Consider the following 18,602-nt stretch of genomic DNA (forward strand, 5'->3'; position numbering starts at 1 on the left):
CGTTGAAAATGTAATGAAACATTTAACAGATGGACATGTGTAAAATCAATGTACTGGATCTATAATAAATGGTTCGTTAGCAGCTCTAATACCAAACAAACAATATGCATTACTATTATAATTAAAATAAGCAGCAATTATAGGCTATTTGTTATTTCAACTATTCTAAAATAAACAACCAACTAACGCTTTGGACGAGTGAGGGCTGTCACTTTACGACACTAACGACAGTACTTTCGCTCAACGACACCTCTCAACTGCTTTACGGCAGGCGTGAGCGTCTCTAGCTAGCTAGTGGCCGCTCAGTCGTCAGGGTAAATACAGGCAACATTTGTTTTCCGAAAAGTTACAATAGTCTCACGTTGAGGTTTTCAAACCAGGAGATATGGATGTCGGAGAGCTGTTGAATTATCAGGTATGGATTAGGCTTCCCCTCACTCACCACTCTTCAATGAACTTTTATGTTGCTAACACTTCCATTGAGTCTCAAATGGGTTGCGTGTGTCGCTGCTCGCAGTTGTACTGTATCTCTAGTCGTGTTTTACTTCGCGTCTGCTTCAGTTAGTTATATTTTGTAAATTGTTAAAATGATCATGTCACATGTGTAGCGCACTATGTGACAAGAGATCGTGTTATTTCTCTTTCGTTTTTTTTTTTTTTTTACCAGGGATTAATGTTCGTAGCTAACGTGCTAGCTCAAACTAGAGCTGGTCCTGTGACAGATGATGCTGAATGTCCACGATACAATTTAAGTGAACATATTAGCACTTTTTTGTTTAAACACCTCTTGCCATTTTAAGAGGAGACAGTGATCTCTTCCGCTCACCAGATCCCCTTATGTCATAACCGTGTTTTAAGTATTGAGATAATGAATCTCACCTCGCAGCCTGATCGAGGAGCAACACGTTCCAGAGAGAAGGATGCAGGAGAGGAGGATCTGAGAAGTGCAAAGCATCAGAAGCTGTCGAATGTCAAACACAGAGATGGGACAGCTGCAGGCCTTGAGGGTGGGGCTGACATGAAGGACAGTAATGACTTGACGGCTGTGGATCGCAAGAAGATCTTGGAAAAACTGATGGACCAGGATGAAGATGATCCTGAGGTAGGTGGATTTTGTATACACAGTAGAATTGCAGAAGTCAAATACTGCTGAGATTGTACATTTTGGAATTTAGTCAAAATGTTCATGGAAAATATGCCTCAAAAGTTGCACAAAACGTAATGAAGTTTTTACATGACATCACGTGCTGTGATGCCAGCGTACATCAAAAGCGAGCATCAAGGGATTACCTCTGCGTATGATAGCTCTGGGAGGATGCTTCAAAATAAACACTGCACAAGCTATCAACCCAGTACTGTAGTCACTTACACGAGTGTGGGCTGTGATTAGTTTGATGCTCTGAATGTAAATTCTGTTATTTACATAATTGTAATGGAAATATTAGTTATTTGTCATTTGAACATCTTTGCATTATATCGAACAGGGTTCTTGTGTTTTTAGTTTGCATGCTAATATATCATTTAAGAAAAAACATTGAAGAAAAATAGAATACATAAAAAAATTAATAGAAAAACTTATTGAGCCAGTGATATGTGTGTGAATAATGTTTAAAACTTTTTTCATCACCAAAACCCCCCCACAAAAAACCCAACAGGCGGTAATATCATACAAAGTATGATATGGGATGGCCCAAGTTCAGAAAAAGAAATACAGTAATTTCTGGACTATAAGCTGTTACTTTTTTCACTTGCATTCGACCCTTCGGTTAATACAAAGATGCGGCTTATACATCAGATTACAAAATATAAAGGAAGAGCCTCAGGCAGAGCAAAACAAACCAAGTGAGCCCAAATACAGTAGGAGAGAAAGAACGAGAGCGAGACAATTTGCGCTCTCATTATGGAAAAGAAAGAAGCGGGAACCCAGTGCGGTAACATTAAAACACCTGCGGCTTACAGACCTGGTGTGGCTTATATGTGTAACAAACTCGAGTATTCCCCAAATTTAGCTAGCATGGCTTATAGTCAGGTGCGTCTTATAGTCCAGAAATTACCGCAGTTTAAATTTGAGTTTGTAATGTAGCAAAATGTGTATAAACCAAAGGGGTGATACCTTTGTGAAGCACTCTACTTACAAAGGAAACAATATTTACTGTTTGAAAATCCACAAAATCATCCGACACACTTGCAGTAAGAAAACAAAATCCTTCTTTATGTCACAGTTTTTTAGGAGCAACTTTCTGTTTGTGAGACTGTCGGCGTAATACCACAACTGCAGTTAAAAATGAAACTCAAATATGTGCAAGGCTTGGAACTAGAAAATACTGATGTAAATTGTGGCGGCCGTGGCTCAGGGTGTAGAGATGGTCGTTCAGTAACCAGAAGGTCGGCTGTCCGATCCCCGCTCTCCCTAAGTCATGTGTGGTTGTGTCCTTGGGCAAGGCACTTCACGCACATTGCCTCCAGTGCTACTCACGCTGGTTTATGGAAGGTGCGAATGTTTGTTGGTGGTCAGAGGGGCCGTAGGCGCACACTGGCAGCCACGCTTCCGTCAGCCTGCCCCAGGGCAGCTGTGACTACTTAAGTAGCTTACCATAACCAATGTGTGAATGCATGAATAATATATCCATTGTGAAGCGTTTTTGAGTTTCAAGAAAGAAAAGCGCTATATAAATCGAATGCATTATTGTTATTATTATTAAATTCATGATGTCAGAGGTGCTATAGCCCGAGGCTGAATTTAAGCGAAGGCAGCCACCTCTGAATTTTGAATGCAGGAAAGACCCTGGTGAAGTAACTCAATAAGTAAGTAGTAATGTCACGCGAGCATTGTCACATGTTATCAAAGTTACTGTGTTAAATTGTATGGTGTGTTGTATGAATGTTAACTGTGAGCGTCTGGGCACATGAGCTACAGCTGCAACGTGAAGTCACATTCACATTTTGCCATCATTGTAAAAGTGTGAAACTGAGTGTTCAAATGTTTTACCAAATGGCGAACGCATAGAACATGTATCCACTTAAGTTTAAATGTTACATATGTTAATTTAGTTTAATCAGTTGCGTAACAGTCACAATCTTAAAACTTACAAGAAATGTTTAAGTGTCATGTGAAGATTTTTGACTGGCAAGAGCATAAAAAAGTTAACTACTGTAATTTTAATACGTTAAAGCAATAAAGTACAATAAAAAAACTTTTGATATCATGAACAAGGAGGGCAAAAAAATATGCACCTCAGATGACTTTTTTTCTTTAGTGTAGCTGTCATGCAATGTGAAAATTGGCTTGAATTTTGAGGCATATTTTTCTGTAATCCTTTGGTTGTTTACTTGAAATGGACAACCTTTGGGGCATTTAAAATATGGAGGTCCACATGTATTCTAATGATAAGTGAGAAAATATGTATACATTATTCTGTTCTTTATGTAGTCTTATATGAAATGTGGCTTGTAATGTCCTCCTAACCTGTCGTTATGTGCCCACCATGCCAAATGCTTTTAAGCCATCAGGAAGCTAGACCCTTTTCCTTTTTCCAATAAAATCCCCCGGAGTGCAGAAACTCTGACTCCTCTCACATAATTACTGTGTCTTTGTGCTGCAGGCAGCCCATGTGTCGCCTTGACAAAAGGCTTCTTCTTGTTTCGCTTTCATCTTTCCCCTCCTGCTATTTCCCTCCTGTATCAAAAAGGCAGAGCCGGTGGATGAAAGCTCAGTGAAAAAAATGATCCTGACCTTTGAGAAGCGATCCTATAAAAATCAGGAACTCAGGATTAAGTTCCCCGACAATCCAGAAAAGTAAGTCCACCAACGACCTCCTTTCAGCCAACTTTTATTCTTTTTCTAACCACTTGTTGTGTGCCTCTCTGCAGGTTCATGGAGTCAGAACTGGACCTGAACGACATTATACAGGAAATGCATGTGATTGCTACCATGCCTGATCTCTATCACCTGCTAGTGGAGCTCAACTCTGTTCACTCTCTCATGAGTCTTCTAAGTCATGAAAACACTGATATCCTTTCTGTGATACACTATCCAACTCGTTTTGTTTTTTTGTTTTTTTGGTCATTCATTGCCAGTAAATCCCAAGAGAAATTATTCAACAGTGAGTAACACTAGGATTCGTGATTCCCTCAGGAATCGAACATCAAATCCTTTTACTGACCAAAAATGCCTTTGAGTGAAACTAATTGGACCTGGCTGTGATATGATTTTTAATACATCATCATAGAATATCACAGCTGAAATTAGAAATATACCCTCTAGTTCAGTGATTCCCAACCCGGGGCATCATCGGGGATGCCAATTTTACTTAATTTTCCCGATTATATATTTATTAATTAGTTATTTTTTAATTAATGGTGGACTATGAGATTTTTCTAATGTTAAATGAGTCTGAGTACTTGTTTTGAACTAACGTCAACCCTCTGTTTATTCATGATTTGGCATTCACAAATGTGCTAAGTACTCAAGAGATTTTTTTTTTTAACCGTTCCTGATATTTGCTGAAAAACTCACCTTTTTGCTGTTTTAATGCTTAGGCCAAATGAAAGTATTGCTTTTGTGCCATCTGATGGCATCTTGGTGCCGAGGAAACAATTTGAAGTGAGTTGAGGAGCTTCATCTGTACAAAAGTAGTTCTTTGCTCCCTTCTTGTGGCATATGTAGCAAATCACAAAATCTTTTAGGGGAGTGTCTCGGTCCGTATCCCCCGCAAAAAGCAGGGGTTAATGTCAATGTTATGTCGTGTTAACTTGGCCATACGCCAAATTGAATTGAATTCTGCTGACGGTTTACTATGTTGCAAAAAATGACAAGGAGTTCAACTCAAATGTTGAAATCAGCGACCTCTTTCATTGGTAACAAAGACATATCCAGTACATATTAAGCAAAATAATGCATCCATTTTCTATTGCGCTTGGGCTTATTAAGGTTGCCAGTGAGCTGGAAATCTACCAATCAAACTTTATTTGTGGCGGCCGTGGCTCAGGGTGTAGACGGTCGTTTAGTAAGCAGAAGGTCGGCTTTTCGATCCCCGCTCTCCCCGAGTCATGTGTCGTTGTGTTCTTGGGCAAGGCACTTCACACACATTGCCTCCAGTGCAATTTTAACTTCTCACTAAACCTAACATATATGGTTTTGGAATATAGAAGGCAAATCATGTGAGCATGGGGACGTGCTAATCACTTCAGTGAGATCAACAATAATTAGATAATAAAATAGAATAATTGTGAATGCTTGTCACAGCACTTACAAATAAATGTAACATGGGACGGAAACAATTCTGCACAAACTGACAGATTCTAGCCGTGTTGTCCTTAGCCTGATCTACATGTTGCCATAGCAGTGGTGGACCTACTCCAGGAGTTGACGGACATTGACACACTCAATGAGAGCGAGGAGGGTGCTGAGATCCTTATAGATGCTCTGGTGAGTGAGTTCAGCATCTTAAGCAAAACTTATGCCAGGGTTTTTCCTTTGTATAAAATTCAGAGGCGGCCACCTCCACCTTATTTGCTTGCAACCTCCAGCCTGAAGGCTTTAACATGATAATAGTCATATTCTTATTGGAACTATTGTTCTTATTATTACTATTGTTCTTATTATTGAAACATTGAATATGTTGCCTGTAAAAAAATGGAGTCAGTTGAATTTACAGAATACATGCACGCCATGGCGCATGGTCAGAATTAGGGATGTTTGATACCAGTTTTTTTCCGACCGATGCAGTCACCGCTACTGATACCAAATACCACTATTAAATAAAATTCCCCACCCATAAATGACAGATGATTTTAAAGAAAGACATATATATCCCGATATATTCTTTTTCCTTAAAATTGCATGAAGTTAATGGCAACTTTGTATTTATATAATTTCAAATGTCTTGTCCCTGATCGTAAAGCACCGCCGCGAGTACCGATACCTTAAAATAAGACTGGTATTAGCACCGGTACCTGGTATCGGTAGTCATCTATCATAGTCAGATGATACCACCTCTGCCTCAATTTGAGACAGGAAAAACCCTCACTTATGCCTTGGTGAGACTACAAGAAAATAGCCAGATTTTGGCCCGACAGACGTGTTGCAGACAAACGGGGCACGCCATTAACGATTTTGAGTGTAGTGTAGTGTGACACGTTCAACGATTGGTCGTCTAGTGTCTGGGACGGTTTACGACCACCACTACGAAAGTCTAGCATGTCAAAATTGTTGCTTGTTTTGTCGCACAATGTGACATACATACGTCGTCGTCCTTTTGGCTCTGCAGCATTGACCAATAGCGAGAAGTAGTGAAATGTCAATCATGGCACGCTGGCTCCCCCTTTTTAACTGCACCATACAATGCATTCTGGGAACAATATATACTGTATATGCAAAACAGGTAGATTTAACACATCCGGAACTCATACAGGCAAGATGTTGCTGCGTTATATTTGCATTTATGTTATATTTTCGAACAATATGATTACAGTTGAGCTCTGTAATTTATGACTGGCCCACAAATAGCCAAAATCTGTGTATAATTGATGGCAATTGTTTTTAAGTTATCTTTTTTCCTGTGTGCGCGGCCACCTCCACCGAATTTGCTTGCCACCTCCAGCCTGAGCCACTGGTATTGCTTAACACAGCGCTCCAGCTGTGTTGACTGAGCTCGGCAGGAACGCATTTAAACTGCAGTTGCAGTGTTGCACCATTATGGGGGCGCTATATCAACAGCAGTGCACCGGAAAGACCTGAAGCAACAACCGGAGAAGAAACAGCTTTCTTTTTTTTCTTTAACTCTTTGACCGCCATAAACGTTATAAAACGTTTAGCATAAACCTAGGGAAGGGCGCCGAGGACGTTAAAAGACGTCCCCTATGTTTTTTTTGTTTTTTTTTGTAAACGGGTGCAGGAAAGCCTTGGGCAGCTGTGCTGAAAGTATCAGGCAGATCTGATTAGTAAAAGACTCGTTTTGGCCCCTAGAGGGCAGCGATGACTCTCTTTGCACAAGGTTGGATGGGCCGCCCACCGTGGGCGTCAGTAGAAGACGTGAGGCGGAGCTAGAGTGTTGAGGAGACAATGGCTGATGAAGCCACAATGGCTGACCAAGCAACCGGTTGCAAGCAGCTCACGCTTGAGCATTTTTTTCAAAGACGGAAAGCATCAATCAATACTAAAAAGCGCATTGATGTCGACGATGATGATGACTCCGAGCTTGACGCCAAAGTTGGAAGCCTTGACGCGACTGTTATGATCACATAGTAAGCCTCACCGGCTAAGCGCGGCTATCGCTGCTAAGGCCGGAAAACGCGCACAATAGCCGACCGGGTACTTCTACACAATCGGACATTCGATCGGGCGATGGAGAGTTGGCATCGACCAATGCAGATTGATGATGATGGTGAATCCTGAGGTTGACGCCACAGTTGGAAGCCTTGACGCGACTGTTATGATCACGTAGTAAGCCTCACCGGCTAGCGCGGCTGCCGCTGCTAACGCCGGAGCTTTCACATGCGGACATTTTGTCGGACAATGAAGAGTACCCCGAGTCCAATGCATATTCATTGGAGGAGCGGGTACAGTCTGATCACGGAGAAGACACTGTTTCTGGACTACGATGCCACCATGAATGGAGTGGATAAAATGGATCAAAACATCTCTTACAACCCGGTGTAGCAACTGAAGGACACGAGGAAGCGAGACGTAACGAAACCGTAGCATGATCCTGATATTAGACTTGATGGCAACACACACTGCAGTATATACTTGCTATTCCCCGGAAAAAACGGCCTGCAAGAAAGTGGAGCACGCGAAGAGGCAATCTGTTGTGCAAATGCGTGCAAGAAGACGCAAGTTGCACACATTTGTAAATAATTTGCCAAATTGTTGTCAAATTGTTACACTGTTGAATGTAAATAAACGTATTTTGCTATCAAAAAACACTTTTTCATTCTTGGTGGTAGTGTTTTATAGAAGTAAAGCACTATTTAGGTGTTTGTGGCATCATTCATGGACAAAAAGAAGTGTAAAATTCACTAGAATGCATGAAATAATATCGTTTCACTAAAAGCTTGATTTCTCCGTATTTTGGTCCAAAACAGGCGAAATTGGGTCAAACTAACCATTTTCTATTGTTGATTACTAAAGAACGGAATAAGGTAGAAACAAACTTTTTTTTTCTGATGAAAGATGAAAGTCCAATCTTTCATTTGGTAGTACGTGTGTTTCCATAGTCCAAACAGAACATTTTCTGTGGACCTTGAAACATCAGTCAAAATGCTTAAATCGGCTGGCACTGACGGCATCCCTTTTCTGAAAACGTCTGGCAGTCAAAGAGTTAAAAAAAACCTTAAATTAATGTACCAAAGAAGAAACGGATCATGGAGCAACCGTTGCACACGCCCATTTCCTGCTGAGGTGGCGCGCTTCAGCCATCACCAAAGTCATAAAAACACAGTATATACAATAAACATAATGGTGTTTTACAACAACTCTGAACTATAATTACAATTTAATATGTACTAGTGGATTAATTTTTTATGATTGTAGTTAAAAATAGCAAAAATGAATGGCAACTTTGTATTCATATAATTTCTCATTCCTAATCCCTGATCGTAAAATGGTTGCAGGAGGGCTGCCCATAATGGTATCCGTCACCGCAGCGAGTACCAATACCTTAAAATAAGACTGGTATTGGGACCAGGTATCAGTAGTCACCCATAGTCAGGTTGATACCACCTCTGCCTCAATTTGAGCTTGGAAAAACCCTGCTTATATACCATTATTTTACCGATCCGGACCACTTGGTAATATATTTTCCTCCATGCGGCCCCTGAGCTAATATGAGTTTGACACCCCTGCCCTATATCTTTCTATAGAAGTCAGGCCAGGCCCTGCCGCCTTGACAGCCGTGCCGCTATGGGCCTTCTTTTTTTTTTTTTTCCCTCCCTCCCTCGGAGAAGGAATGAAACCTGACGGTTCGGCGTGAATGCAAATGCAGTGTACTAAAACAACTCAAATAGGGATACATTTTTTAGCAGTAGGGATAAAATAATAAAAAGACAGCTTTTGTCATCTCCAAATTAATTCACAAAATAGGTTTTATTACCCCGACGCATGTAAATCAATTAAAATACAGTACAAATTATACAAAATCATATTTGAAACAGCTACCGAGCAGGGAGCGCGAGCAATTTGGCCATGTTTATGCAGAGTGGCACGGCTGCACTTGTTCTGCTTGCTCCATTCACACAAACACTCCCTGCGCTGCCTTTTTTTACGCTCTTGGCATCACAGCATGCAATGATCGGGTGGGATCTTGTCAGCTTTAGACTTGTAGTGTGACTACACATCTTGGCCACGACACACAGCGAATTTATCGGTAATCTGACAGCGTGACTGTCGTGAAAGACAAAAAAGTCGTGTGGTTTGAGCTCGGCGTTGGTGGAGTCATTACTTCTGGCCTCTGGCATACAAAACTAGACACAAATGTTATTTTGGTCAATTGGTCATTGAAGGACTTGAAGGGCATCATCATCATCATCATCATCATCACTATCACTTTTTCTGGCTGTTGAGCCCAAATCCTTGGGTGGGATTCTTTTATATTACTGAATTAAGAACAAGATTGAAGGAGAAAGCTGTGTCTTTTCCTGCTTGGCAGCTGTTTGGCCCCATACCATAGAAACCTTTTGGCACTGATTATGAAACAACACCCTAGCAGGGGAACAATCATAGGTGTCTAAATTTTTTTCAGGCTGTGTCTCAAGGAAAGGGTTACAATGCAGCTGTTTGATCAGTGTACATTATTTCCTGTGTGCACTCATTTACTAGTGGAATTACCAGTTAGAAATAATAATAGTAATAGATTTTATTTGTAACACACTTTACATTTATAAAATAAATCTCAAAGTGCTCAGCACAGGCAATAGAAAAAGCAATAAAAGCACACAGTAAAAAAACTGTCAATAAAAATCAAAGTAAAAAGTCAAGACTAAAATCAAAACTCAAAATAAAAATTATTCAGGGAAAGCTTTTTTTTTTTAAGGAAGGGTTTTAAGTCCTTTTTTTAAAAGCTTCCACCGTGTGTGGAGCTCTCAGGTGGTCTGGGAGAGCATTCCACAGACTGGGAGCAGCAGACTTAGAAAATTGGCGCTGGTTAAAATCACAAAACTAAAACTAAAATGTAAAATCACCCGGCTATATAGATATACATGATGTAATATATGTTGATGATTGGCTTGCTAGTAATGGGAACTGGAATAGAACACCCCTTCCCGCAGTGTCTAACGTTCCCATTTATTTTCATTAACCTGGTCTGGACAGATGGGCGGCATTTCAAGCAGGAATTCCCCGATTTACCTGTCTTGGGCCGTTGCCTTCCGTTTCCCTGTGAGAACAGTGATGTGTTCCCAGGCTTGCTGTGAGAGCTCGTACCACCGTCCTGTCAGACACTCCTAAATTTGCTCCGTTTTACTCCTCGTGCTTGGACATGACCATAACACCTCACCTGAGAGTTGTCAACCTGTGATATTCTGTATGCTACTTAGGCAGCAGATCGCTAAGAATGAGCCCAACACCTTTATGTCGAGGAATAATTTCTTCCCTTTGTATTCATGCCCCTCCACCACCAAGCAATAAATTGTATGGTATACGGCTAAAAATACTGGTACGGTTTATATTAGTTGTAGTAGTAATCTTTGCACGACACATTGCTGCCACATAATTGATGGACAATTGTCATCCCTGTGATACAGTGGAACATAATAGTGGAATAGGAAGAAAATGAAAACCATATATAAAAAACAATATTGGATTACAAGAGTAAGATGAATGCGGTTTCTGTCACTTATTAATACAACTCGGCACACAGCACTTGCTGCATTTAATTTTGTTGTAGAATTTATCGGTGAATATCTGTAGTGAACTGAAACTCTAGCACTTATTGTAAACGTGTAATCTTGTATTTTCCGCTGCCCTCTGGGCTTGTGACCTGAGTAGAAACATAGAGCAGCCTTATGGCTCGATTCTGAACAGTAGACTAGTATTGCAACTGCATTAACCTTGCCAGCAAGCTGAATTCTCACGGTATTTTTAAGTTCACAAACTCCCCCCAAGGCGAGACAGAAGATGACATTTTCATACAGTTGCCTTGATTGGTCAAAACTAACGTGCAAAGATGCTGCATTGTCCAATCAGCTCCAAGTATTGTACAGCAAGTCCCTCCTTTCCCGAACGGATCTGCCGAGTGAATTTCCAAATTGATAACGTGAAGAACTCCCTTGAGGGAATCACAATTATCAATCTGGCTTGTCAGGTTACAACTGCATCACTAGTAAAAATGTTGCACAGATACATCTATTGCTCATGCTCCATCCTTCGCCCATTTGTAAATAAAACCATAAATGCTGTATATAGTTATAACTCCTCCACGTATTTTAGTGCTTCACCATCTCCCCTTTAAGAACCATGGCCTCAGATTTGGAGATACTGCGAATGGGTTCTCTCTTCTCTGGCAGTTTCCCTGGTCTGGTGATGCTGACAAGACTACATCATCCAAAAACAGCAGAGATGACAGGCCTCCCAAACTGCTGTTTGTTGTTATGAATTGGCTTGTTGACTTGATGTGCTATTGTTTAAGACAATAATGCGGGTTGCTTTTCAACACGCCAAAGGGGATGACTATGACATAAAAATGCAGTCCATTTACTGGGCAATGGAGCGATATAAACCCGGCTCCTCTTTACAGCATCCTTCAGGCGAGACTGTTTGAGGACAGCAAGGTTTGGTTGGACCCATTTGTCTCTCCACTTGCTGTAATGCCTCCAAGTCCTCTGTCCTTGTTGCTAGAAGGCCAGGTGGTACCCTTGATAAAATTAATCAAAAAGATCCCTGACCGTCCCTGGTGGCTCATAAATCAGTGTGGACTGTCTGTCTCCTTTGTGTGTAATAGTACTTTTATCCAGCCAGACGGCACCCGGTGAGCTTTGTTTGATTATCAGTCTCCAATGTTGACTTATTACACGTGCGCGGTTCCACAAGTTCTGACCTTAACTTTCTTCTGCCAAATACATACTGTGCATGTTAATGTACAACTTCCTTTGGCCAGTTCTATATTCCTTGCAATATTTCATTTAAGTAATGTTTTGTTTGAGAGAAAGACACTGGCCCGTGGCGCACACTGTAAGTTGACTTACGAAGTAAATATTCACTCCGCTCATTTTCACAATATTACTGATAAATGATCTGAATTGTACAGCAGACGTTTGTCAGCAACATAAAGTATTAAAAAAATAGCGGTTACTAGTTGCACAGGCACGAACGAGTAGATAAAAATGTACTGGCACTGTCTCAAATTTGAGAAGCAAAACGCTGCCATTTAGGGGCAGTCTGGAGCACTGTCAATTTTTGTTGTTACAGCCTTAGACATTTGGATGAAGTGAAAATGTTTGAGGAATGTGACTGACATACTGTGATATTCAATTGTTGACCAAAACAAAATTTTCTGTGTGTAGCTGGAGGGCCAGGTGGTCGCGTTACTGGTACAGAATATGGAGCGACTCGATGAGCAGGTTAAAGAGGAAGCTGATGGTGTCTTCAACACACTGGGTAAGGACTTAAAAGTTTTCTTTCCAAGAAACTGTGTCTTTCTTACATAACTTTTCAAAAATGGAGGATGTTCTTCTCACATGCTACACTTATAGCGCATTCACCAGGACTTCTTGTCGAATCCTGCTCGGCCTTCTGTTTGTTCAGAATGATTTCAAAAAAATTTTACACAAAGAATATAAAATAAATAGAAGTCACCAGTTTTAGATGAGAATTAAATTTGGGTGGCAAGCAATACTTAATGTTTGTTTTGACGCTAATGTCGTATTGAGGAGTAGTTTGACAAGAGATTTGAGAGTTTGCATGCATTCAAGTTTGCTCCAAAGGCAGATATTGAACTGAATTCTTATTGATTCCTAATCACTGAACTAATCAACTATTATGCCCATCGCTAAACTACCTCTACTTTGATCGTAATTGATGTAGGGACAGCTGATGCTTCCATAACCATAGGTGTATCTTCTTCCTTATGCTGTTCCTTTCATCATACTCCTCATTAAGGCTGCTCGTTCTTTCAAAATAAGTGTAGCAATACTAACGAGTTAAAGCAAAATACGTGAGAGAGAACTGAAGACTCATGCGGTGCCACTACGGAAGTGTCACTTGACATGTATGGCAGCTGTTTGATCTCAGATGTTTTAAATCAAGACATATTAAAAACAAATCTTGATTGAATTCCAAATCGCATGAGCAGAGCATAGGGATTTAAACGCTAATGTCACTCACCATCGTAAACCAATGCTAACGAGTCTTTATATCTCCATCACAAGATTGAGGTTGATTATAAAGGTTGATTAGGTTAAAGTTGATTATACCTTTTGCCATCCTACTGAAGAGCATTTATTTGTTATGATGCTGGAATAGATAGAAACACAAAATAAAAATAATGTAAATAATAATACAATAACATTAATAGTGTTTAATAATAATGTTGTGAACATATGTTTTCACTTTTAACCTAACTATATGCGATTTTTCTAAGAGTCAACGGGTACCAAACCCAAACATAAATTGTGAGCACAAAAACGTTATACAAACCCGAATTTTGGATTTTGTGACCCATTCCACCCATATATTTACTTAAATCCCACCCCCCAATGCAAAAATATCTTTAACGGGATGTTAAATACGACACCCAAGATGAAACTACGTGACCTAAAGGTGGGTGTGGGTCATCGCACACTTTGCCAAGTCCTTGTCTGCAGTTAGCCTGACATGACTCAAAACTTTTCTGCCTCGCAGCTCTTTGCTGCGAATGACTCCACTGAGATGATTCTTTTCTTTGCCGCCAGATTGAGGCCGAGTCACAGGAGGGCTGTTGAGGTGTGTGTGTGTGAGCGTGTGTGTGTGAGCGTGTGTGAGCGTGTGTGTTTGGCTCCAGATGCGTGTCGGGGGAGCAGCGCCTGTGTATACTCTATTCAAGTGTGTGCCTCTGTTTGTACCGGTGTGTTATGGAGGGAGCTCTCCTAGCTTCAATAAGCCTTTTGTCTGCTCTCTGCTCTGAGCCTGCTGTCCTCCAGGAGGACTGTCTGTCTGCTCCGTTTGAATCCCTGATAAAGGCCTCTGCCTCTCCCTGCTTTCCCTGGCTCAGTCACCAGGAGCCCCTTCTCCCCGGTTGGGTACTCATTTGTATTTTGCCTTTGTCTCATCTCTTTTCATGTATCCCTAATTTTCTGTATTGATTGTTTATTTATGTGGCTCTTATTTCTTCATTTATCATATTTACGGTCTGCTTGTGCCCCACACTCCCTTCGCCTTTCCACCCTCCCTTCTGTTCTACCTCGGCATCCATTCGCCTCCTTTCCTCTCCGACTTTCATTCGTTTGTATTCCCTTCCCTCATCACAATTCCACATTATCGCTCTTTGTCTGTCCCCTTCTGCGGCAGTACGCTCTGATGAAGATATCATGTGGCAGCAGCTTCTTTCTAATCATAGTCTAAGAGGGAACTGGGACCAAACCCAGACAAACCTTTCAATATCAACACACTGTTGTATCCCTTCATTAGTATCCTTCAAAACCACTCTGTGGGCTTCTATTAAAGGCCACTATATTGAGTTTGTAGCATATACAGTAGGAAATACATCATCCTAAAATTGCCAGACACTTGTTGCCACTGGCTGCTACAGAGGAGAGACTATCATTTTTGACAGCCTGAGACCAATGTGAGATACGTATAGGATGGATATGTTACTTTGACAAAGCTTGCCTTCACATTGTGAGTGTGACTTCGCAAGACAGGCTGAGAACAAAAACAGCTGCATATCACACTGTGTGCAGCTCATCTGTGACACTGTCAGGTAGCAGTAGGCAAGAAATCCTGGCTGGTGCTAGATATTCTTTATAGGATCAGTATCAGCACCAAAATGTATCCAGCACTTTACATATATGCAGTTATTTGACAGCTACGAGTAGCTTGATTCGGGTGCCTGTGACGACAGCATTTTCAGAGGTGGATTTTGATGTTTCCTATGGTGTTTGTGTCCCTCAGCCATTATAGAAAATATGGCTGAGTTTAGACCGGGCCTGTGCACAGAAGCAGCTCAACAGGGACTCATGCAATGGCTGCTCAAGAGAATTAAGGTAAGAAGTAGGGCTGTCACTATTGCATAGTTTTAGAATTGATTATTCTATTGATTATTCCATTGAATAAAGTATTTTGCATTAAAATGTATTGTAAAATATATTTTTTCTGATTTCCATTTATTTACCAATGATAGTTGTCTAATAATTATTGTTTAATGATTAAACAAAACCAAATAAACATTAAGTACCATCACACGAGAGGTCCAACCTGCTTTCACAAAAGATTACAGAAATGAGAGAATATTTAATTTCGTGAGGCTGAAATCAGAGAATAAAAAAAAAATGTTGGTTGAACAATTAAAACAATTAATCGATCATCACCAAAATAGTTGTTGATAAATTAATTTGCTGATCTATTAATTGTCAACCGGTACTTGATTAATTTTCAGACCGCTAGTAAGAAGCTTACCCATTGTTATTTACTCACTGCAAACGTACAGTAAAAGCTTTTTGAGTAACAAAAGTGGTGCAATATGCTGTGTGTGTTTGAATGTCCAACCAAATTGTTACAAACAGCAGTTTCTGCAATCATCTATATTCATTTGTGTTGCATTTAGGGGCTTTTATTCTGGACCAGCCTACACGAAAATATGTATTGCAAGAAAAACTCAATCTGACAACTCATATGTTATTACATTGAGTATGAGGATTTTAGATCATGGAGCTGTATCATATTTGATTCTGTGCTTGGTGGAACTAATCCATAAATTTGGGGGCACAAAGCTCATCTAAATTCTTCTAAAAAAACGGTTTGTGTTTGTTCTTTTGTGTCAACATGATTAGAGAATGGAGATTTTGAATGAGAGTCAGAGCTGTACTTTTAATTTATTTTTAATTTTTTTACTGGTGCGACATACTTGGAGTTACTATAATCTGAAAAACATGGTGATTAACATAAGGAAAGGACAGGAAATCAAATCAATAATACTTCAGTGTAAATAATTAGGATCAATATACATTAAACTAACTAACTTTTACAATGCAAGATTAGTTCTCAGAAACAGCAGTACAGTGTTCCCTCACGTTTCACTGGTGACAAATTTAACTTTTAGCATGCAAAATGTAAAAAAAAATCCATAACAAGCTGATGATAAAGGTTTTCTTTTTTATCTTAAAATGGCTTACCTTAACCAGGAATCGGGTTGCAAATTGTTCACAAGTAAAAATCCGCAATAGAATGAATCTGCAATAACTCAACCATGAAGTAACGGGGGAACACTGTATATTCATATTTGTCATACAGCCAGTGTGTAGAAAGTTCTCCTAACATTTGCGTGTCACATGCACTTTTTTCATTTATTACGGGAATTAGGGTGCGTACGGAAATCAAATCTAACACCCTTAATCAGACAGTGTGAGTATTCTGAGAAGCAGAGCGGGTTCCCTTTCTTTGAATTTACAAAAGTAATGATATTAAAAGCTGTATAAGGTGAGAGCTAATTGAAGTTTTCTCATTGTTTTCTGATAGGCAAAGATGCCTTTTGATGCTAACAAGCTGTACTGCAGTGAAATTCTGGCAATCTTGTTGCAAAACAATGACAGTAAGTGTGTCATAGTGAATCATATATGGCTCACAAATGATGTTCCACAGCTCCTCGTCTCTTTTTAATTCCCTCTCCTGACGATGTCTCACTATAGATACCCTTTTCAAAATTCCTCCCTCATGTTTTCACTTTTTATCATTTTGTCCCATCACTTCTTTATCTTATTTGCGCTACCACTTTTCTATTAATCTTGCAATCTAATTTTTTTCATGAATTTTCTGTCATTGTCTGCTGTGTTTTCCATTTTATTACTCCCTCAAATTTGCCAAATGTCAGTTATCAGGCCAATGAAAGTTTCTCATTAATAGTACAACATACATGATGAAATCATGACATATTTCATCATGACCACCCTTATCCTCTTTTGGTTCTCAAGTTTAATTTAAATCAATTTAAGGTGGAAGGAGAAGAGAGATTTGTCAGTGGCAATTAAAGGACTATCGTTTAAAAACTGTCACACATGATCTTTTCCTTCTCTCACTCAGTTTTTCATTCTCTCGCCCACAGGCACAAGAGAACTCTTGGGGGAACTGGATGGCATTGATGTGTTACTGCAGCAACTATCTGTAATACTCTTTTCGAGATGATTGCTTTTTCTGTGCATTCATAACCCGAATACTTACCATTATCCTTATTATTGTTTGGGAACCAAAATCAATCTTTCCTTTGATACAGTAGTATTGTCGCCAGACCTTCATTTTTAATATTACCACATGAATCTGATAGTATCCTATTTGTAGCAATAATTTGTAGTGTCTTGTTTTAATAGCACCATACTTGGCTCTATTTGATAGTGATGCTTTTCCATCGGCCCAAACCCCAATTCCAACTACAGTCATTTCTGGACTACTAGCCGCTACTTTTTTCACTTGCATTCGACCCTGCGGCTAATACAAAGGTGCGGCTTATCCATCAGATCACAATGGGGCACACTATAAAAGAAGCGCAAATGCGTAAGGCAGAGCAAAACAAACCAAGTGAGCCCAAATACAGTAGGAGAAACGGAAAGAGAGCGAAACAATTTGCGCCTTCATTATGGAAAGTAGAAAGTAGCGGGCACCCGGTGCGGTGACATTAAAACACCTGCGGCTTACAGTCGGGTTTGGCTTATATGTGTAACAAACTCGAGTATTTCCCAAATTTAGCTAGCGCGGCTTACAGTCCAGAAATTACTGTATGTTGGGACATTGCGTAAAACATAAAAGCAGAATACAATGATTTCTGAATCATTTTTAACCTATATTCAGTGACTACACTACAGACAAAATATTTAATGTTTAAACTGATGAATGGGATTCTTTTTCTTTTTTTTTAGCTAGCAAATATTCTCTCATTTTGAATTTGATGTCTGCAGCTTGTTCTAAAAAAAAGCTGGTACGGGAGCATCAAAAGGCTGGGAAAGTTGTGGAATGCTCAGAAAACACCTGTATGCAACTTTCTATAGGTTGATTGGAAACAGGTGACTGTTGTGATTGGTTAGAAAAGGCACATCCCCGAAAGGCTCAGTTGTTCACAAGTAAAGATGGGGCAACGTTCACCATTTTGTGAACAACTGCATGAGCAAATAGTCTAAAGGTTGAAGAACAATGTTTCACAACGTGCAATTGCAAGGAATTCAGCGTGTTTATCTTCTACGGCCCATAATATCGTCAAAGGATTCAGAGAATCTGGAGACATCTCTGCATGCTGGTAAGGCTGAAAACCATCATTGGATGCCTGTGACCATTGCTACATCTACTAATGCAAGTTAAAACTACCATGCAATGTGTAAGCCATATATAAACAACACTAAAAAACGCCACCAGCTTATCTGAGATGGACTGACACAAAGTGGAAAAGTGTGCTGTGGTCTGATGAGTCCACTGTTCAAATTGTTCTTGG

At 40.0% G+C, this 18,602-nt stretch overlaps 1 protein-coding gene across 2 annotated transcripts in view; it reads left to right on the plus strand.

Annotated features, from left to right (window-relative positions):
* The first annotated feature begins 257 nt into the window (after positions 1 to 257).
* The window catches only part of ctnnbl1 (catenin, beta like 1), a 43,249-nt gene continuing 24,904 nt past the window's right edge, over positions 258 to 18,602 (plus strand). The window contains exons 1-9 of one of the 2 annotated variants that reach the window (XM_086068982.1): positions 258 to 415; positions 887 to 1,102; positions 3,690 to 3,796; positions 3,871 to 4,010; positions 5,331 to 5,428; positions 12,499 to 12,592; positions 15,083 to 15,174; positions 16,646 to 16,718; positions 17,229 to 17,287. In XM_086068982.1, the coding sequence (XP_085925108.1) occupies positions 386 to 415; positions 887 to 1,102; positions 3,690 to 3,796; positions 3,871 to 4,010; positions 5,331 to 5,428; positions 12,499 to 12,592; positions 15,083 to 15,174; positions 16,646 to 16,718; positions 17,229 to 17,287 (909 nt within the window). In that variant the 5' untranslated portion in view covers positions 258 to 385. Of the gene's footprint in view, positions 416 to 886; positions 1,103 to 3,602; positions 3,797 to 3,870; positions 4,011 to 5,330; positions 5,429 to 12,498; positions 12,593 to 15,082; positions 15,175 to 16,645; positions 16,719 to 17,228; positions 17,288 to 18,602 lie in introns of those variants that run through there. The other variant, XM_086068983.1, reaches the window with a different exon arrangement.

Source organism: Leptonotus elevatus, chromosome 2, assembly GCF_054856555.1.
Source record: "Leptonotus elevatus isolate MCC_2025b chromosome 2, RoL_Lele_1.0, whole genome shotgun sequence".
Taxonomy (NCBI): Eukaryota; Metazoa; Chordata; class Actinopteri; order Syngnathiformes; family Syngnathidae; genus Leptonotus; species Leptonotus elevatus.